The 22,112-nt window shown below is 44.2% G+C and overlaps 1 protein-coding gene across 1 annotated transcript; it reads left to right on the top strand.

The window, feature by feature from the left end:
• Nucleotides 1–498: 498 nt before the first annotated feature.
• LOC126544685 (glucose dehydrogenase [FAD, quinone]-like) lies at nucleotides 499–19,447 on the top strand. The gene is made up of 9 exons (XM_050192137.2): nucleotides 499–720; nucleotides 1,373–1,504; nucleotides 1,961–2,082; nucleotides 3,755–3,925; nucleotides 6,500–6,653; nucleotides 9,152–9,315; nucleotides 10,266–10,443; nucleotides 12,503–12,725; nucleotides 14,882–19,447. Exons 1-9 carry the CDS (start codon nucleotides 510–512, stop codon nucleotides 15,063–15,065), a joined length of 1,539 nt encoding a protein of 512 aa, XP_050048094.2. The 5' UTR covers nucleotides 499–509; the 3' UTR covers nucleotides 15,066–19,447.
• Nucleotides 19,448–22,112: the final 2,665 nt, after the last annotated feature.

The raw sequence follows: 22,112 nt of genomic DNA, 5'->3' as shown, positions 1-22,112 counted from the left end.
ACGCGAGCCTGGGAGGTGCTTCAACACATATATATCGAAGTACCCGTGCTATATAATATCATTGTATTTTTTTTTATTTTTCTCAAAGCATGCATTGCTAATGTTTCTAAGTTCACTTCGCTGATTGCCTGTGGCCTCTGCCTCACGGGGGTATGAACCATTGCAGTTGTAGGTATCAGCTATTGATTATAGTTTTCTGCCGACGTTACTCCACGAAGAAATTCCGGGATCCTAGTCACAGACAGCTTCGCTGTAAAAATACACGTCTTCATAAGTCAGGCCAGATTCAGCCTGTCCCAGACGAATCTCAATTACGTCTTTAATTTTGCTCACACTGTAGCTATGGGACAAGCATGTAGCATTCTTAGGAAGGTTATCGATCACTAGTGTAAATATGCATGTGTATGTCGAAGAAAAACAGACACTAGATCTACCATGAGACACGTAGAGTTTATTGTAGTTGAAGTTTGACAACCTGCAGTTTCTTTCAACTCATCCCGAAAATCCTAATGGGTGCTCATGCTGTGCAGAGGAGTCCATGGCCGAGAGGAAAAGCACTGGGAGGCTCGAGTGTGATCAACTACATGATCTACATTCGGGGCAACCCACACGACTACGACCACTGGGCACAAAACGGGTGCGAGGGATGGTCATGGAAGGAAGTGTTCCCGTACTTCCTCAAATCAGAGGACAACCGAGATCCTGCCGTTCTGCAAAATGGTAGGCATCCTTGCTGGACAATTTGTGCATAGGTTCACGTATGACGACGAACTCCCACAAACGTGCAACGCTGTCACGGAGATTAGATGTTCATTATCTGAAACAATGTACAGTGTACAGAGTGAATCAGTCAATCAAAATTGGGTTTTATTTAACAATAGTACAAAATAGGTGGACCTATGTGGCTAGTACCTGGTCAAATACAAAAAAATACATATGTAGATCTACCACATACATACTTGCTCAACTAGTAAGAACGCTGTTTACATGAAGAAGTGTTAACTTACTAATAAAAAAGCTATTACATTTTACTACACAAGAAGGAGCGTTTACATGCGAGGTCAAATCTACAGTGAGAGCGCTTCGGTCGAGATTTTTACGTTTCTTTGCAAATTGATATTGCGAAATTGACGTCCACAGAATAATTGCAAAATGCCATGCGTCTTCTTTTTTTCTAACCTACTTCCCGAAATAAATGTTGGTGATGTTCCACCTCGTCGAAAGAACTCGAATTTGCAAAAAACGGGGGAGAAATAAAAAAAAACGGCGGAGTTGTGGTTTTCAACTCGAAATGAATGAGAGTATATCAGCATCGATCTAAACCTGATGTGATGTCTTGTTACTAGCAATGCGATTGCTACTTTTTTCCCAGGGCACCATAATCACGGCGGCCCCCTCACTGTATCTACCCCAGCATACGCGACGCTATTGGGTCACGCCTTCATTGATGCCGGTCTTCAACTAGGCTACCCAAACGTCGACCTCAACGGACCCCAGCAAACAGGTCGAGCATACCACTTATAAGGGTTTGTTGGCTTTAACAAGAAACGCTGTCGAGCTGGCAATAAGCAAAGTGCATCTTTAATTAGTTGTGTCACTTACACAGTCCTTGTACTCTAACAAGCTTTTTCTGAGAGGGTTGTGTACGCAGAGCTCAGCTACGAATCTCATGGTCTAATTTCCATGTTCCGGAGTTCAATTCAAGTAATATTACAGAGTTGGCAGTTTGTAGGTTTCTGAGCTCAGTGTTGTTCCGAAGCCAACTTGATGTAAATTAACGTTGGTGAAGATCTCGCGTGATTTTGGCCGTAAGTAGCAATATTTTTATCGGCTTCAATGCCTACAATTTTCGTCACACTTATTGGTGCCAGCATACTCACTTTTACAGTGCACGTCAAATCGTGAATTAGGTAAAGCGTCATTGCTAATGTATACGTTATTCCCAATGCTGTGGTTCCAGGTTTTGCCATACCGCAAGGTACCATAAGGCGAAGCGCCAGATGCAGCACAGGCAAGGCGTTCGTGAAGCCTATTCGTCATCGAAAAAACCTGCACATCACTCTCTACTCAGTTGCCACCAAGGTGCGTGTTACGGCGAAGCATCGATCCCACTTTTTTTGCTTCACTGTTAATACGCGCTAGGAAATTCGACGCAGCATCCTCACCAAAGGAAATAGACACGTTGTCGGAATTTAAAACCTGTTATAATTCCGAAATGCATAAGAATTGCGGAAAAGCAACTGAAGCAAAACTATTAAGACACAAAAAGTGAACAATGGAATAGGAAGAATGAAATTATTCCGTGTCCAGTGTGTTTGCAAAATGATGGCTTTACCATCCAGGTTGCACCATTGACGGCACATATACGTATGGATGTTGCCTTGGATGTCCTCAGTCATATCTTGAAAGCCAGCACAAGTTCTCCCGTGGCTAAAGCTGGCAGACAATGAAGTAAAACTACTGACATAAAAGATGGCACAAATTCACAAAGAATGAGCGCAACAACGCGGCGCCTTGCGATTGTATACCAGCAAGTGCAACGATGTCATGTATTTTTTAGAGTGGACAAAAAACGTACTGAGAATCACGTAATACTGCAACGTTGAAGCGAACCGTTAAGTCGCATCACCAACTGAGACATCATGCGAGGTTACGCCCAAGCGAAACTAGGTACATATATTCTCGCACTACCTAAATGCGGATTATCAATTGCGCCAGCAGTGTGCTTCCTCTACGCAGAAGTCTCTGCGACAAAACGCAAGCGGAAGACAGTCGAGGAAGAAAAAATGTCACTCGTCCGACTGTAGCACGAAGCTAAAAAGCGAACCCAGTGCGAATTTCTCAGAAAGAAAGGGTCGCAGTTGAAGAGTATAATTCGTCATGTTCCCGGACGAATACGGAATTTATTTTATTTATTTATTTATTTATTCATTTCCTCAAAGGTCTCTGTTGAGACATTACATGAGGGAGTGAGGGAGTGGGGAGATACTACAAATTACAAAGGGATATTTTCGATGAGTCGCTTGAATGCAAGTGAGTCGATGATAGTGGCAACTTCGGCAGGCAGGCCATTCGAGTCTCGTGTTGTGCGCAGAAAAAAATGATTGCTGAAAAGTAACGGTATGGGCTTGTGGGGGATATACTGTATTAGAGTGACTGGTGCGGGCAATGCGATGTGCTCTTTTTATGTACGGGTTGTCAAAAGGCAAGGAATGAAAGAATTTATGAAAAAGCTTAAGACGGGCGAGCGTGAGGCTAGAGGCTACGGCGTGAGGCTAGAGAGGGTAGGTTTATTTGGGCTTTTAGTGCCGAGATACTTGAATTGTATGAATAAGTTGACAGGATAAATCGTGTCGCGTGGTTCTGAACCGACTCGAGGGCTTTAATAAGGTTATTGTGGTGGGGGTCAAAAATACGAAAATCCCATATTTGGTTTCCTTTGTAGCTTCGTGTCGGTAAGGCGCGTGGCAATTTTCGCTTTCGCGAACTTCTCTACAGTTTCGGGCTTCCGCATAACTGGTTTTCCACAGGGAAGTCAGGCACTGCATCACGAATCGTGCAGGACTTCGCTGATAGCATGCATTTATCAGGGCTTCGCTTGTCGTGCCGTGTTGGCATCGTTTCGACGGGACGGTGGTGCGATGACTGTAGTTTACGTTCAGCTAGAGCACTGCAACTGCCTGTGACGTAGTTTTCATGGGCCAGCAAAAAACTTGCGCTCACTACATTGTGCTGTGGTGACCAAAACTTGCAGATCCACTTCGACGAGTGGAACAACGCCCGTGCCGTCCAATTCGAGCGCTTCAAGGTGCCCCACATGGTGTTCGCCCGACGAGAGATCATCCTGTCGGCTGGATCCATCGGCAGCACCCAGCTCTTGCTCCTGTCCGGCATCGGACCGAAACACGACCTGCATCAGCTGGGAGTAAGCATGCACATAAAGTGTTCCCTGCCATCCGACGAAGACAATCGATGGTGCTTTTTTTTTCTCTTTAAATGGTCATCAATGCCCTTTTTTTTTCTTGCTTTCATGCCTGAGCACGCTTTTCTTTCTAATCAGCCATTGCCTGTAGTGCAATCTGACCTCCACAGGGAGATATTTTGAAGTGGTGGATATTACTAGCATTACATATCACGACGCTTCGTTATCTATTGAACAAAGTTCCACTTCACAGCCTTTTGGCTATTTACTTCGGGACGTAGGTTTCAAATGTAGTGTCGGAGCTAGATAGCGATATGGCAATGTCCAATTATAAATTGTGAGGGAAGCACATGTTTCGAAAAATTCGTAATCAAATATCGCCGCAAGATGCACCAGCGTTCCAGTTAATTTGTTAGAAAATGCAATGTAGAACAACTTTGTATTTTCTAGCAAAACATGAAAAACTTTCGCTTTGTTTATACTGGAGATGATCCTGTGATATCTGTTGAAGAGACATTATTGCTTTTACTAACTGGCTTCAGTGTCTCAATTTCAACACGCGTACAAAAGTACTATACTGCACATAAACCACTGTCTCTCTCTGAAGTAACTCATGAAGACCTGATCACAATAGCTTAGTTAATTGGCTAATGGACCAGTGGGATTTGCTGTGCGATCATCGTCCGCCATTTCCTGTAACCTGCTCGAAGACACGGAACGGTGTTACATGCCATTTGCGACTTTTTTCGGACATTTTGGGAGCAAACAGCCGTTTATATTTCTTCATGAGAATCCGTGGACTGCCGACGCAAGCTTAAAGCACCGCATTGAAAGCGGATAAAGGACAGATTACTGAAAGAGCAACACTGCAATTGCAGTTTGTAAGCCGGAAATGTAAGCTGAAGCCTTAATCATTGTGCATGTATGTATGAAACAACCACGTTTAGGTCAGTGTACCAACTTCAAGGTTTCAGACAAACCTGGATGCCGACCGAAACGGTCAACTTCTTGATTATTGGCTTATTCTGTGTTCGCTACTTAAAAACACGCATACGTCTCACAAAGCAAGAAGGAAACCCTGAGATAATGGAGCTGCGAGCAACCTACCGGCATTGCCAATAATCGTCGAAGCACTAACCCTTTATTTCACTGGCGCTATACTTACTGTGACAGAGTACTGATGGACCGTACCCAAAACGTTGCAATCGGTCTCTTAAGGATGTTGTTAAAATTGCGAATACAATACCAACTAATCGCACTGCAGACGCTCACGTACCCTAACCCGGCACAACACCACAGTCTTTACCCCGGCACATACCCGACAAATATATGCAAGATGTGCCACACTGATATAGCCATTTTAACTCGCATGCTCCGGGACTGTAACAAAAACCCGCATGGTGCTAACTCCGTAACCCTTTCGCTGCGGTGGGCCGCGGCCTTGCGCAGCCCAAGCCTCGGTGACCAATTCTGAGCCATCCAGCAGGTCCGCGAGGCGGCAGCGAGGCAGCACCTCGACGTCCCCACGTGGGAGGCCTAAGGCCCCGTCGGCGAAAGCTCTGCAGGACTATAAATAAAGTTGTTACCAACCAAATCGCATTCGCGAATATTGTAGGTGTAGCGTCAGTCAGTATAAGGTGACTTGCTACTAAATTTTGTGTTTTAACGCGTTAGCGCGAAGGAGCCCGTGTCGCAGAAAATCCGGCGTCCGCGTCAATCAGGCGTCCCGCTTCGGTATCCAGCGGCGGACATCGTTTTTTGAACCACCCATACCCAAGCCATCCATGTGACGCAATACATTTACTGAAGTAATTGAATTTCTCAAGCGAAAATACGTGGAAATATCGTAAACACACAGCCTACAGACACGATAGCTCTGGGATTGTAATTTGACTATACAAGAAAACATAATTCTGCTACGCAAACACTCAAGGAAACCCCTTTTCCAGCGTTTCTACAATTCACAGACCGGCCTCTGAGTGCGCCATTGGCGGCGCCGGCACGCGGGTGTCTCGAGGGCCATAGAGTTGCGCGCCCGGTTCCTTGCAATACCTCCAGCTGGCGCTCGCCTCCGCCGCATCGCGGCCCCCCCAAGAGGCCGCGTTTCCACCACAGTCTGCCTTCGTGCATAGTGTTCGCGGCCAGTGTTTCCCGGTAAACATTACGCTTACATGCGCTCCAGTTGTCAGGAAGCGTGAGCTGCAGTCAGGGATCTTTGAATGCTATCGCGTTCCACTCTTAAACGCGAAACTCAAGCGGGCTCCAAATTTTTCCACTCCTAATGCACGTAACTGGAGTAGTCGTCTTCTGCGTAATATAGCTGGATCTTTGAATATTCACGCATTATTTGACCAAGCGAATGTATCTCTCTGCCAGCTAAGACAACAACGAAAACATAGTCATCGAACAGAAGTCGCCACAGGCAATACTTTGGTTAGCCTTGATGCGGTCGCTCCAGAGCGGAGTAAGGGTTGTGCCACAGCTATAATCAGCCTGTTGGCCTCTTTTGGCGGAGTTATTTCTTTAAACTCCTTACATCGGTGAAGTTCGCATAACATCTTTGCTCTTTTTGCTTAGATTCCTGTCATCGCCGATCTACCAGTGGGACACAACTTACAAGACCACATCTACCCTGGCGGCATGAACTTCCTAGTTGAGGAGCCGGTGTCTATGGTCCAGACTCGAGTGTTCAACCTCAAACAAATCCTCCGCTATCTCACCATAGGGAAAGGTGAGACACCAGAAAAGGCGACGTGCAATTGGTTTCGGAAAACGAGGTTTAATAAAGTGCGAATCGCAGACGTAGTTCGTTGAAAATCCGCTTAATTGTGGAGTTCAGATTATTGAACAGTTAAAGAATCCCAATGATCGCTTTTGTGTTTGAGTTTCAGGTGAATCAACATTCACTTCACTCAATGCAGCGTTTTGTGACCTTGGAAATCTGTTCATACGAATGTCTGCTATACTTACTTTGCCGCACATTGACCTGAATTTTGAAGCTTCTCGTGGCTCCATGTCCATGTTTATGGTTTTAAATAGTTGGAGCACCTGATCAAACCAAAATACTTTTCGCCATTAGTCTCTTGATAATTAGCTATTTGTTTTTGCACTGTAACAGCAGGCAGGATTTGAAATCCTACAATGGTACCATCAATCTGCCCGAATACTTACTTCAGCAAAATAGGAAAATGGAGCGGTGACTTCTCACCGAATCTCCGCATGTACTTCAAGAAAAATATACCTTTTTGCACCAGTTGACGTTTAGATAAAGCGAAAAGTTACGTCTTTATGCTTTCGTGACTCAATAACAACGCACAAGGAGCTTAGTTTGACCATAGTGTATCACAGTAGCAGTGTGAAACTTATGCAGTAATGTTAAAAATTATTTCACAACCTCCTAGATAATATGTAAATTCATCGTGCAACACGATTTCATGATAATCTAGAATTTTGAAGTTTCCTGAACGTTCTTTAGAAGGTGGCTAACGTCCACCACTATCATACTCTTAACCAAGAGTGTCGCAACATATGGTGTGTGTCCCTGCTAATATTCTCCGAGCATTAAAAAACTATGGATTATTTTACGCGAACATAAACAAGGGATTTTTTGCAGTCGAGTTGAGAAGCCGCCAGTAAGCTTTTGTTGATGCCACTTATTTAATTAATTGAAGTTCCTCATTACTCACCTTGCTCACGAGACGTCAATTGGGAAGTTGTAGAAAGCCCTAAAAATATCGAACTTGGAATGTGTTCAGCAAGATACAATTAGAGCGCTAGTTGTTTCCAGCTGTAAAAGGGGGCACACAAAATAGGAAAAGAACACCACATGATTGTGTACCCACCCCTGCATTCCACACCAGAATGCAGTGCTCTCAAGCAGGCTCAGTGGGAACCTTCGTAAAAAAGTAATAATAGGATATAGAATTACCGTTTCACCTGTTGCGCCCATACCAAGAAAACACGTTGCCTTGGTGCTGGTGACGCAACGAGCGCCGACGGCTTTGGGGCTTTCTGCAAAGGGTCTTTGGGCGCTTGTGTTTTCTGCCGCAATACCTCTCACAAGTTTTCGCACTGAGTGATCCTCTTTTAGGGCGCTGCTTTCTAATGTGGGTGGGCGCATAATCAGAGTTTATTTTCAGAAACATTTCGTGAGCATTATTGTACAGACGCTAAAATTAGGCACTATAAATATATCTTGATGAAAACATCCCAATGCGATGTTATAGTTATCTAAGACTTCTTAATTTACGTCTCGTCTCCTATTAGGGCAGAAATTCCAAATTTGGGCAATCATTTTGATGTTTCCAAAAGCAAGACATACTGCTGGCTTTTCAACTAGGTTCTGAACAGCACTCACTTAATTTCGTCCTTGAGAACTGATCCGTGATGTTTCAAAGCATGGTTAATACAAGCTACTACACCCTGTACAGCTCACTGGACAATGCCGCAGTCATGACACGGCGTTTCAGTGTTGTGATACAGTAAAGCTCGCAATAAGCACAAAGTGCAACCCTTGAGCTTTCTTGTATTCTTCGAATAATTGATGCTGACGCACTTTCCTAGATATGAGGTGCGTTAAAAAAAGCAACGCTTTAGCCTTCTTTTATTCTTGGAGTCATTGTTGCTAACGTGCATTCCTAGATACGACGTACGTAGACAGATCGTGATCGCATTAGGGGTCTCGTCAAGTCTCCTAAATAATTTTCAAACTTGAGCATGCCGTGTCCGTCGACCACAAAGCTTGTATGCAAACTTGTATACCCACAATATTAAGATATCCCACAAAATTAAGCAATCCCTTTATAACGAAGTTCCCACCTATCTTTCATATAGCAGATTTAGCGAGAAGAGGGGTGACTGTTGCAGCTTCAATTGGCGTGGCATCATTTAAGATGAACACAATTTACCTCCTGCAGCAGAATTTTTTTATTCGATTATCTGGTGCAATGTGACAATATAATAGCAGCTACTGGAAAAAGTTGTGTTTCTCAGAATTTTAGCGCCATGTGAATGGTGCTTAACATAAAGCGCAACAATCTCAGCACGATGCAACCGGGAATTTCATAAAAACCTTCGCTCGCAGGCTCTGTCTCGTGACACCATGGTTCCTTGTTGCGTCAACATGGCATTAGTCTTCTTGAGCTCTGAAAGTGAATTCACATTCAGTGGTCTGGTGACGTTACAGAACGGTAAACGCTGCTTTCTGTTGGCTTCTGTGCGTTTTTGCAGGCCCTCTGACACTTTTGGGCGGTGTTGAGGGTCTGGCATTCATCAACACAAAGTACGCCAACAAAAGCATGGACTGGCCGGACATCGAAATCCACTTTTTGTCTGGATCGCCTGTATCCGACGGAGGTCAGATATTCAGGCGTACCGAAGGCATTGCTGACGAGGTATGCATATCTTCAGAGATGTAACATTCTATGCTTGCGACACTACTTTCCAATGTGTTCAGAATGCTACAGCACTTCTGTTCTGGCTGCTAAACATTGACGCAGGTTCTGTGATAAAGGGCACCAGTTCACTGAAAAGCCGGGATTATGTAAGAGTTCTATCACAACGCTATTCCGCTTACCGCTTTGTCAGGGGCCCGAGCAACGCTAACCCCAGGTTATCACCGACATCGGTCGGCCGTGAATACTGGATGATAAAAAACGAATAGAATCAAGGAATATGAATACAATCCTTATGGCAACGAAAATTTTTAAGTAATGGACATATCTATGAATGCCGTCCTATAAAACCAAGCTAAACTTCTCCCCTTGGCATACTAAAAGTAACCAGAACTTGCGATCTGCTTGTATTTGCGGCTAAAGCGAACGTTTTTGTTTCACTTCGTCGTTACTTTTTCCTCTCTTGGACAAAAGCGCAAAAATTGCCCTGTACATGTGAAATGGTTTTCTTCCCGACAGCTTTGACTGTATATTTTATTTTGTGGTTTTATCTGCGTCTCCTTGGTAGATATGTGTCTGTATAAAGACAGATAGCAGACTCCCTCGCACTTTTTAGCACGCCATCTACGGAGCCACGCACATCAAACGCTAAACTACTAAGATTTATTCAAAGAAATCAATTACATTTAGGTATGCTACACGAAACCTACGTTAAACTTTTAAAACGTCCAAATCTTTTACATACTATGCCCGGTAACTTCATGTCAAGTCCCCCTTTAGCACTCTAAGCACACACAAATGAAATCGTATTTGCCTATGTTACCTAAAGTAGGTTTCTTTGCCGCGTTTACTAAATGATTTGGCTAAAAGCAGCTAAAAGTCATCCAGGCATTCTGGTATATGCTAAATGCGTGAGCATTCAATGTTTCCCTTGGTTGCGTTTTTTGCAGCTTTGGGAGAAAGTTTACGCACCTTACGTTTATGCGGACACAATGTCCGTGTATCCGGTACTGCTGAGACCCAAATCTCGAGGATTCATCAAGTTGCGGTCCCGGAACCCCCACGACCCGCCTATCCTGGACCCAAAGTACCTCAGTCACCCAGACGACATCATGACACTAGTTGATGGTGAGCATGCAGTAATCACCGCAAGGTTTTTTGAAAAAAAAAAAAACGTTTGGTGCCACGGAACATTATTTTCGATTTCCTGGCTACATCACTGCGTAGTACAACGCTAACAAGAACGAAGTAGAATGCTGAAAGAGGCGTAACGACAGGAACACCAGCAACATCGTGGCCACTGATGTTAAAATTATGGTTTCATTTTGGAATTTAAGCGGAAACAGAGGCAATAAAACATACAACCAGGAATTACGCTTCAGAGGGCATGTCCGGGCGCCCTTGATTCTTTTTTAAGTCTACTTAGTAAACGCCAGGGGCGTTCTTTGTTGCCTTTCGTATTACTTACACACTGTTCAACGACATTCTTCAGTTTTGCATTTTTGCTGTACAAGAGTTCTAGCTTCACAGGGAGGAACTGAACTATACTAAATAAATACTACGCGGTTTGAATTCCCTGCTAACATTTGAACAGCGCAAAAGTCCTAATTTTTTTACAGCTCTGTGAGCAGAATTGAAAAGAAGATCCAAAGCATCACTTAGGTATACTATGAGTTGAAAAGGCCCAGACGTTTGCAAGGCAGGTACGCTAAGTGACGCTACCCCTCGAGGCATAAACAGATGCGCAAGCACATCGCCGACTGATGCTAGAGATGTGCATGGTGGTTTTGTCGCAGAATCTGTACTTATGGTTGGGCGCCTCAACGGGTTAGTATGCTTTGTTATGTTTCGTGGATAGGTCTAGTACTAGATGTAGGTTGCCTTTCTTTTCTTCTGCTGTGCCTGTAGCAATACATAAAAAAATATAAAATCCAGTTCGTAGAGCCACAATTAATGGAATTAGCTTTCGCCAACGGTGGTTCTTTAACGTGCTACTAAATTTATGTACGTAGAGCATTTCTGCGTTTCGCAACCATGGAAATATGGCCGCTGCGGCGGCGATCGAACCCGCGACTTTGAGTTCGCCAGCGCAACGTCAAAGCTACGGGGATATCATGACCTGTCGCCTGCGTCTATGGCACCCCTACATCATGCATAACTAGAGACTGAATTACAGCCAAATGTCTATTCGTGCGCACGTGAGGGCTCCGCTCTTTTGGTGCTTGAGCACAAATTAGGGGCAAAGAAGTGGTTTAGCAATGAAGTTATTGTGCCTGTGAACTCCTATATATGTATATTGTGCCTATATATGTCGATATCTGCTTATATGATGTGAAAACACTTTTGGGGGGCGCTATTTCCTCTGTGGACCGTACTGCGGGCAGGCGCACAAAATATGGCCAATTGATCTTGAACGACCTTGACCAACTGGATGACCAACCGCTATCGCAGAATCGCAGAATACGTGACGGCATCATACATAAGCACTCCATTTAGCTCTGTCGACATTAAGCGTTCGTTTTTAACGTGCAAATTTATTCTGATTGGAAAACAGCACAGTATTAAAACCCAAATAGTAGAGATGATAATATTATGCTATAGTTCTTAAAACATTTACAAATATTTGTAAACTTACACTATTACACTTTTTTCATACTGGAACATTCCGTTGAATTCAATCCATTAGTCACGGATTTTAGCTCCTCTCATTGCCCGTTGAGCAGCTTTCCCGGTCTGTATGGCGTCTTTCGTGTTCGCTACACCGTTAATGCGACATTGTAAGGAAACTAACAATTAAACACACAATGTCAGCTCATTGAATCAGAAGAAATGCATTAAGGGTGTTGGCTGTATTCGTTGGATTGACAAGAAGCGGCCTCTCATGCACCTAGAAACGTCCTTTGAAGCGATAGATTGCACAATACGGCTGCTGTCTTCAAGACCTCGCAAGCGAACCCTACGTTAGTTTTCTCGCCATGAAAATGACCTACTTACCTTCAATACACAAAACAGGTCTTGGCTTACGAACAGTTTATACATCCCCTATCGTGCCTAAAATGAAGCTTTAAGTGCCTTCTATAGGCGCCTAAAACCACATTTTTAGTAACCGAAAGTTTGGTCTCTATTTATAGTCTTTATCTGAACACACTCTGAATAGCTTCATTTTGTATCTTTGCTCCGCTTTCAGCAATGAAGTTCTCAATGGCGGTGGCCGAAGCGCCAGCTTTCAGGAAGTACGGCGTTCGTATGTGGGACTTGCCGTTCCCCGGATGCGACCACTACAAGCACCTTAGCGACGAGAACCTGGCGTGCATGGCGCGGTCCTTCACCAACACTATTTACCACCCTGTCGGCACGGCAAAGATGGGACCAGCTTGGGACCCGACCACAGTAGTGGACCCACAGCTTAGGTAAGCTAAAGCAGTTATGTACTTTTGTTAAAAGCGTTCTGTGACATCCTTCAATGGGGCAAGCCAAATATTTGCTGAGGGATTACTGAATGTTGTCGCTCTTCTTATAGGGCTGCCGACTGGCTTACTTCGCGTCGAGCCCCAGAGGGCAGTTACAGCTTACGTATGTTATAAAGATAGTTTCATCACAGCCTAGCACATAACTCTAAGGCCAGTGCTCTTACAGCCATGACGTCACAAACACGAAGGGAAACAAGCAGTAACATGAGGGACGCGCTTTATAATCACGAAAGGACATTTCCAGAGCCTTATCATGGTTTGCAATACGAGCGTCGGTCTTCCTAGACGCTGTCTCAGATAAGCGCTCATGCGTTCTGTTGGTTAAAATGCACCTTTTACAGAGTGTTTGCGTGCTTACAAACGCTAAAAGGATTCTCTTCGTATCACCGCAGTGGGGGAGACAGACAAAGCCTTGCAAAGACATGCCGCCGACAGGTTCGCCCGAGCGTCCTACTTCAACTTATGTGTGTGTGTGGGAGGGAGGGGGGGGGGGTATGCCACAGAGCTACATGTGGTGCAAGAATGGCTTTTCGCTGACGTTGTTAAAATGAAATGAACAAGAAGGCCAGACGGAGAAAATGTAGGAAGTCTATACCCTACCAAGTTAACTCTTACTAAATCAAGGGATTCGTGGCTATAAGCAAGTGCTGCTGAATGTCACCGCTCACTGTCGGAATCGGCCTCGCTCAGAAACCTTCATAGGAGGCGAGCCACTTCTCTTCTGGAAGTCTATTGTGCCTGCGGGACCTAATTAAAGGTCCTAATTAAAGGATTTAATGCGTCTTCTCCTTCCATACAAAGGAGGGCAGATAGTTGGGCTAGTTGGTTGAAATGCATACTGAAAAAGTTTCCGCCGAGACACGAAGACAAACCAAGATGCCATTATCCTGGGGAGCATTGTGCATCGGCCAATCACGATGACGCGTTAAAGAAAGATTAGTAGAGAGAGAGAGAACAGGATGCGTAGAAAGGCAAGGAGGTTAACCAGAGGCAGTTCCGGTTGGCTACCCTGTACGGGGGCAACGGTTAAGGGGGATAAAAGATAAAGAAAGTGGAAGGGGGAGATATATAGAAAGATTAGAACACCGAAGATTACTTGGGGGAGATTCCCTTGATAACCTCACTAAACATTGCCGTATGTGTGGCAAGAACGATAAGAAAAAGAAGATCCAATGGAAACCGCTCTTCGACAAAGCAACAATTCTATTCAGGCACAGGGATCAACTCGTGGGTTAGCTCTTGGAAGCCTTCCATATGAGTATCAGCGGAGATAAATGCATCAGTTAGACTTCCGTCCGCTTCTCTGATAGGGAGTTTCGGTTCTTGGCCAACTCAATCGGGTACACGGTATAACACGTGATGTTCAAGATGATAGCCTTGTTTTGTTCTATTTCGGTTTTCCTATTTATTCCGTGCATGTGTCGGGAATAAACTTCAGTTGTGAGTTAGCGCTCGTCCTTTTCTTTTCTCAGCTTGTATTCGTGTCTCCGTGCAAGCTTTTTCAGTATGCATTACATTCAAAGACTTGGCTTATATGTGAAGGGTTTCAATGATTTGACGATCTACAGCGTGCTCGAAATCTTCCCTCTATCTACATTAATAAGGCTGGTTGGGAATAAAGTGACAGCTACGGATATTTTCCATGTCATTTCGAATGCGGACGCTAAGAGACTTCGCCTAATTTATACCGCAGGGCTTAATTTAGAATTAAAGAATAGAATGGTGAAGATGAGGTTAATGCTTGAGAACGAGTGATAGAGCAGCGGCGAAATTTGTTCCATGAGAACGCCCAGCTTGCCAGACGTCCATTAATGTCGCGACGGGTGCTGTGTCAGAAAAGATACATCGAGAAAGCTAAGAAAATCGTGGCAGGAAGCTCAACAGCATCGGCATCCAGTTTGTTACCATACGCGGTAGGAAGACAAAAATGAAGAACGGAAGCTCTTTCGTGATCACACAAAATAGTGTACAGCGTGGCTACACCTGGCCACCTAAGCCTGACGATTTAATCAACTGCCGGTGCGCTTCGCTGCATGCACTCTCGATAAGTGTCGCCCCCCAAGATCCCTAATTCAGTACCCTTCCTCATCTCGCAGGGTCAAAGGGGTGCAACGACTGCGGGTCATCGACGCCTCCATCATGCCCACGATCGTGTCGGGCAACACCAACGCGCCGGCGATCATGATCGGCGAGAAAGGGGCTGACATTGTCAAGGCCGCCTGGGCCCACCACAGCAACTTCCACGAGCAGTTGCACGAGGCTGCCAAGCGCAAGAGGTGACCACGGTCGGCCGAGAGCCGCGCGAAGCAGCGGCCGCAAGCGCTGCAAGCACTCTTGCCAAAGACTGTTGCCGAGGCATTTCTCACTATACGCCAGCGCCACAAACACGTGCCGTGTGCTGTGCACAAGGACTCATAGACCGTCGGGCCCAGCGCCGGGGACAATAGATCTGTGAGCACTAACAGCTGAGACACGCACGCACTGACCTCGCCAAACGCACGCAAGCCACTCCACGTACTGCCTTCGGCATTTCGGGATTATATGCTGTTGAGCGCCGATAACACATCACCTGTGTATTCCAAACTATTCACCAACTCGAAACTCCACGTCGACACAAATATCTACGTAGCCTTACAAGCAAATGTTCTAAAAGACTTGCATGTAAGATCCCTTCAGTGATGATGATGATTATGATGATGACTTATTGGCATCCCCTCTGAAACGGGGTGGTGAAAAATATTCACCTGGATTGGTTGAGCTAATCAGGTATGTTATACATGCTTTTCAGTCTAGCAGTCTGCCTATATCTGCTCAATCTTCTTTCTCCTGCTGGTAGCTTCTAAGCCTGCCTTGTGCCGTTACCTATACCTATAACAGATCTTGTCCTATAAATGTTTTTCGTCATCTGTCGATCACAAGGATTATTGGTGACAGTTCCGCCCATTGAATGAAGTGACACTACGCCTTAATAATCATGGAGTCAGAGATTGGGTGGTCGGTGCTGCATAATCTCAGAGGTAATGCAATCCTTTTCCACGGTTATTTATCAACGAATACTTTGTAATCAGGCAATTTCATCGTGTTCATGAATGCACGGGAGTAATGATGTGTTTCTCAAACAGCTTCTTATTGGAGTCGCTGAGGGGTGCTACTGAAGAGAAGGAAGTTAGTGGTGCTGGGCTCCACTTGGTGTAGTCGAAGAAGAGCTTCAAGTCCCAGGACTTCTGTGATCACAGGGCTTAAAATAATATGTAGCATCACTTTCCATCATCACTTTCGTATACAATTCGTCCCGTCATGACACTGCCGGATTTACACCATTTTACCTGTTGTATGGCCGCGACCCCACCTTGCCCTTTGACACGTTGCTACCTGCCGCAGTACAATTACCCAGCACCTCCACCAAAATGTTGCAGGAAGAAAGCAGGCCCACGAGTATAACATAATGTATATTTACAACAGAGGTATATGGCGTTCAGGCAACTGCCAGACTTCATCTTCCTCTAGTCCAATTCAACTTCTTCCTTCTCTTCACCGTAACAATATTGACATGCAAGAATTGCAGGCATTAAGAAAAGCAAAACATACGTTCTCGTTGCTCGTTGGAGCACCACCCGCGAGAAGCCCAGCGGTAACTTGGCCGAGACCTGTCATACCGCCGCAGTGTGGAGTGGCTTGCGCACATGCGGCAAAGACTGTAACGTGCTTATAGGTGTTGTTGTTCCCCTTCGCCCAAGAAGACAGGCCTTCAGCACTGAGATCGGCAACAATACGCTCTGCTGTGGCCACAGAAGATCACCACGAGGAATACGCGGAAGAAAGCCAGTGCTGGGCTAGCGAAGAACTAGACTGCATGGATTTTCGCTGAAGACCAGTCGGAAGTTGCCGTTAGTTGGGTCTTCGGCCATTCCTTACGCTTTCACAAACTTCAAACATTAACCGACACTCACCACCACCGTATGACTGACAACAGAAAAGCAAGAGTGACAATTTGTGGAGTTGTTCTGAAGATTGGAGTGCCTTAAACGTGCGCGGGATCTGAAGACTTCGCTTCGTGTTCCACTTGGTGTGTAGAATGTTTGATTGAGTCTGCGATGAAAGCAACCCGGACAACGTGCTACCATCGTGAATGCAGAAGTCAGGATTTGTACTTGGAGTGGTGTAATGATACCGTGGTGAAATTCCTGTTGTACTATACAAGTAGAGCTGGGCTCGAGGTTTAACGCTTTCTGAGTGCGAACGCACAGGCTGGCAAAACCGCTGCAGATTGGCATTATGTTGTACGGCGCTATACAAATAGTTCCGCCGTAGTTTCCTGAGGCCCCAAGCTTTCGCACGGCACCATGCGACCGTGTACCCATTGCACCAGAGCAAGGAAGGATAAGGGCATACGGTACTATAATGTTGTATGCAATGGTTGCGGTTCGCTACAGTTCTCTGAAAGAGCCTGAGCGTTTTCTTGACACGTTATGACTAACTGCGCAAAGTGGCTCGTATGACCTTTGTACATTACTGCTGCCAATGTGCAACTCCTGAGCGGCCTATCTGATGGGCAAGCCAACGCAATTGGTAAAATGCAGTAAAGGCATGCGAGAATAAAGTCAACTGCGTCGCAGATCATCTATTTTTCATGAGGCTTTCAAGAGTAATACTTCATGCAGATAATGCTGCATTTACCTCTCAATACGAAGGTATGTATTTTTTGTTGTATAAATGCGTGTACAGAAAAATGCATCCCTCTTGCAGGACTAGCACATGTTTTGAAGATCTAATTAATTTGGATTAACAATCTCTTGCCATCTGTTGTAAAGTTTCAGCAGCATCAAGTGTCGGATAGCGCCTCGCAATTCTTTGCGCCTTGATAGTAAATAATATTCAAATAAGCCGATCTACAAATTCCATTCATGATTAAAAATCTATTATGTTTTCATTTACCTTTTCAACTAATGCACGTAACCCAATATGCAGCCTAGCAACACTATTAAAATATGACGGCATTGTATCCGATAAAGTGGGGATCTTAGCTGCCTGGTTTTCCTTTTCTGCCTATACTACCTCAAGCATCATGATAATGTCAAGCTAAATGCGAAGCCACTTACGTAGGAAAGCTCAATCGCTCAGCAAACACTGGAATTTAGAGCAGCATGCTTTTATGCATAGAGATGCGGTCTTTTACTCCGTACTACTTGCATGAACATAGGCCTTAAAAAGCTCAAGGCAATCAATATATGATTTTAACAATATTCTGTTGAGGTTCGCCAACTTGTACAGATTTCACCAACCTTTATGTGATCTTTTTATCTGTACAAATAACTTATGATAGCCTTGCTTCCCTTCGTTTCCATCCCTAAATGCTTAGAACAAAAATTAAATGTTCATGTAGTGTTTAACAATGTTACTGCAATCTGAGAATTTGCGAAATATGATGTACAGACTGCCACCAGTGTGCCCCGACATTTCTTTTTCTGGTTCAACATTGTTTGGGCATCCGTAATGTTTTAGTGGTAACTGCAAGAAATATAGTGCAAAAAACTATTGTCTGAAACGTAAGGCAGATGATCTGATATGTCGAATTCGCTGACGGGGCTCACATAGCAGGATTTTTTGCAGTTTCAAATTGCTTTCTTATGGAAAAGTGCATACGTTGGCATGTCTGTTTCTATGGACTGCATACTAAATAAGAAAGGAAAAGAAGAAAAGAAACTTGAAAATGAGGCGCATGTAAGTTCTAATTGCTTGTAGGACATGGAGCGCAGCGGCAGCTAGCTGTAGGGCCAACAGTTGATTCTAACCAAACATCAATAGCTTTCTCAAGTATTACGGTATACACAAGAAAGCCTGTCATCATGACGTTCACCACTTGCAAGTAAAATCTGCTGGAGCTGAAAGTGACAATCAATTCTTGCACATACTGTGATTTACTAGACTTCGGTGTTTTTGTGTGGCTGGCTTCGATTCCAGAAAGCTCGACGCTTCGTTCCAGCTTCCCTGAAGTTTTAAGTCACTGTGGTAGAATGCGTTCTCTTCAACCCCACGTCGAGCAACTTCTTCAGCGAAATATATGTACTGTGAAGTTTGTGCTTGGGCGTTAATCGTTTTCTATTACATTTTGGTTTCCTGCGTGTGTGTGTATGTGTACCGTAGTGTGCTGGCGTCCGCGACAGTGGTTGCGAAAAGAGAAAATGAATTTTCGTTTGTGCTTTGCAGCTTTCTCCACTGATGTTGCTCGTAAGCGACTCTTTTTCCGCAAGAGACCTTCCTTGGAAGAGTGCCTCGATGTCTTTTTCGCTTAATTTTCTGTTGGTGGTTTAATTCGCCTCGCAAGAGGCTATGCTTGGTGGCCGAGGCCAAATGTTTTGCATCTGTAATTTAATTATTGCAGCTTTTGTCCATAAAAAATCATCTATCCTGATTCTTGCGTGTCCAAGGAAGTAACATTCATTCGTCTAATAAACCGCGTGAATTAGGACGTGTTAAGGGCACCATTTCAGGATGATATGAGTTATATGGTGGTTAAATTTCTTGTTCAGCTTTGTTGTTCTGCGCTTTTATATTATAGTTCAGGCGAAATTTTTGTTGTGTACACTGGTGACAATGGCTTGCTCGAAGAATACTCTTTGCTGACACTTGTTCAATAAAAATGACCGCAAGCGTTATTTGTACCTAATGGACCTCTTGCCTTTCCTCCAAGTGGTGCTAAAGATAAAACATGAGGGCCATACTTTTCTTCAATAACATGAACACACTCAGCTTTTTCAATTTATGAAAGGATATCATGAAATCAATTTTCTGAATACATTGACTCGATTGCCGACAGTAGGTGCAAAGTTTTGCTCGAAGACGCCCCTCAGTAAGTCGGCTGCTTTTGTTTCAGGTTTATTCTTGAATCAGTTAAATTCAAATAAGTTTATTCTATTCCTCAGCAGATTTGCCTTTCCTACGACGATAAGGCAAAAGGTAAGTCAGGGCTTGGCCTTATTTACTAACAGTCTTATTTCTTGCGATGTACTCTTGGGCCATGCGAAGCTGTTACACTGCGATGATGCAGGCAGGGCGAATGTAGAACCAATACGTGCTTTTTAAATCTATTTGTCCGAGCCCATTGCATTTCTTCTGGTTTCAATGTAGCCACAAGAAAGCAACAACAGAACGTGCGTGCCTTACCATATAATAATTGCACACATTTGTCTAATAGCCTGCATTGTTTTCATCGACCGGTATGTGGCGCGCCCATCGCACTGCTTGTTAACACCAACACGAACAACATCTCTAAACTAGTGACTTAGTATTCAAATACGTAGGGAGGCAGTCGCCTCAAACAAATACTTTCATGCTGACCAGCGCCAGTTCCTGTTGTTTCGAATATATCATGTATCATGATCATGATCATATCTTGATCACATCGCATCATGTATCACATTGTCATGTCGTTTCATGTGTTCCCAGGCATAGTCCTATGCGAATATATCAGTATTTTGCTGGCTTCATTGTGTCAGAAACACTAGAACGACAGGGAACGCCTACTGCGACTACTAGAGCCGCCGTGGGTAAGCATGGCAATGTCAGAAAGACGAATATTTTGGAGCGTATTCATTTTAGACCTCGAGAACAAGCAATCAGGATGCAGATTTCATTCAGAATATTCTAAATGAAATGTGCATCGTAAAGTTTGATTTATTGTGTTGTTTCAACCAAAAAATACTTTAGCGGGTCGGAAGTAATCGCGTCAAAATGTAGCACTGACCGGAAAATACTCTTGAAAATTGCAACTGCATTATTGAATATTTAATATCGAGATGACAAGCACTTGGCAGTTTGGTTTGTCAGATGGAATATTTAATAACAGTTTCTTCTCCCACTGCCATTATTCTTGCCTGAGTAAGAACGGGCATTAGTGGGAATTGGTGGCAAAGTATTAGTGCGGGAATCAGTGGCAAAGTATTCAGTTTCAATGGAAATTTCAGTGCATTGTGCTTTCGTCAACATTTTTGTGTAATAAGGTGGGTGCCCATGAGGGCATATTCTCAAGCAAAATTTTCAACGGGAACGAAGTATTGCAGATCTGCTAAGACATCCCACACCTTACGTCTTTGCTAAACTCATCCAAAATATTGGAAAAGAAAAAGGGTACTTTTAATTTCTCTATGGGAGAAAGTTCTTAATGAGCGCCCGAGGGAGTGCCCGTGAGCCGAACGCAGACACTCCGCACCGACTACTTGGGAAAGAGTTAATACTGGCATAACAAGCAGAGCCTAAGTTTTAGCCTTTATTCGTGCTCAAGTTCACTGTAAGCTGATGCCAGCGCGAACATATACATACTGTGGCCGAGCGCTAAGGTTCACGTACGGCCACTCGGTGAAGCAATTAAAGCAATATACAAGTTGGTACTATATGTTCACCCGAAAGCAAAGTCAACATGATGAAAGCTAGCTTGCATCACGGGGCGCCGACAACTGGATAAACAACAATGAATTAATTTGATGGATATTTATCGCTCAACAGGCCGATCTTAATTGTGGCCTGTGAGAATTAAAAAGAGGCGGTCGGTAGAGAACGAAACTCGGCTGTTCATTATAAAATAAATGGCACACGCAGGTCACTAGGTAGTTTATTCTCGTTGTTCAAAGCGTCTGGAGCTAGCCTTCGATATAATGCTGTTCCAGGCTGCAATGGACTGATGTCTCAAGATTCTGTTTCCGTTTCTGTCTATAGCGCCCTGCGTCGAGTCAGATCTGGAAAAGTTGAAGCCGCAATGAGCATTTTCGAAGTGTCAAAAAAGTTATTTACTTTTCGTTTAGGTTTCTAGTAATAACGCGTACTCTTTCTGTGCCAGAATATAGGCCAAGCACGTTTTAGTATATGGCTGCAGATCTATCAACATTTTTATACGGTGACATTATCTCGCGTTCGCCGTTCGGGAACTAAGGATAAAAAGCTAGCTGTTTCGCGCAGCTGACTGTAGCACAAAGGTCCAAGTGAAACCCCATAGGGTTTCCTAAGTGTCTGGAAAATGACGTTTTTTTCATTTTATTAAACTTTCTTTACCTTGCGCATTTACGCTAAGCTGATGTGTCATAGCCGCATAATAGCGTTGTTGACAGTTGAATAGTTGACATAGGATGCATACATGCTTCCAATGTAGCCTACCCATTATCTACAATGCAAAGTATAACAGTAACTTTATTAGGCCCTGTGTACCATAAATGTTGCTTCCGAAAGTACGTTTACAGCATAAGTCTGCACAAATTACAAGAGACACGTGCGAAGACGAGATTAACATTTCCTGCGCTCCACTTACTGCGCTTAACGCTTCATCGCCTCTAGCAT

This window comes from Dermacentor andersoni, chromosome 10, assembly GCF_023375885.2.
Source record: "Dermacentor andersoni chromosome 10, qqDerAnde1_hic_scaffold, whole genome shotgun sequence".
NCBI classification, from domain to species: domain Eukaryota; kingdom Metazoa; phylum Arthropoda; class Arachnida; order Ixodida; family Ixodidae; genus Dermacentor; species Dermacentor andersoni.
The sequence above is the reverse complement of the archived record's forward strand: the minus strand, read 5'-3'. Positions and strand labels throughout refer to the sequence as shown.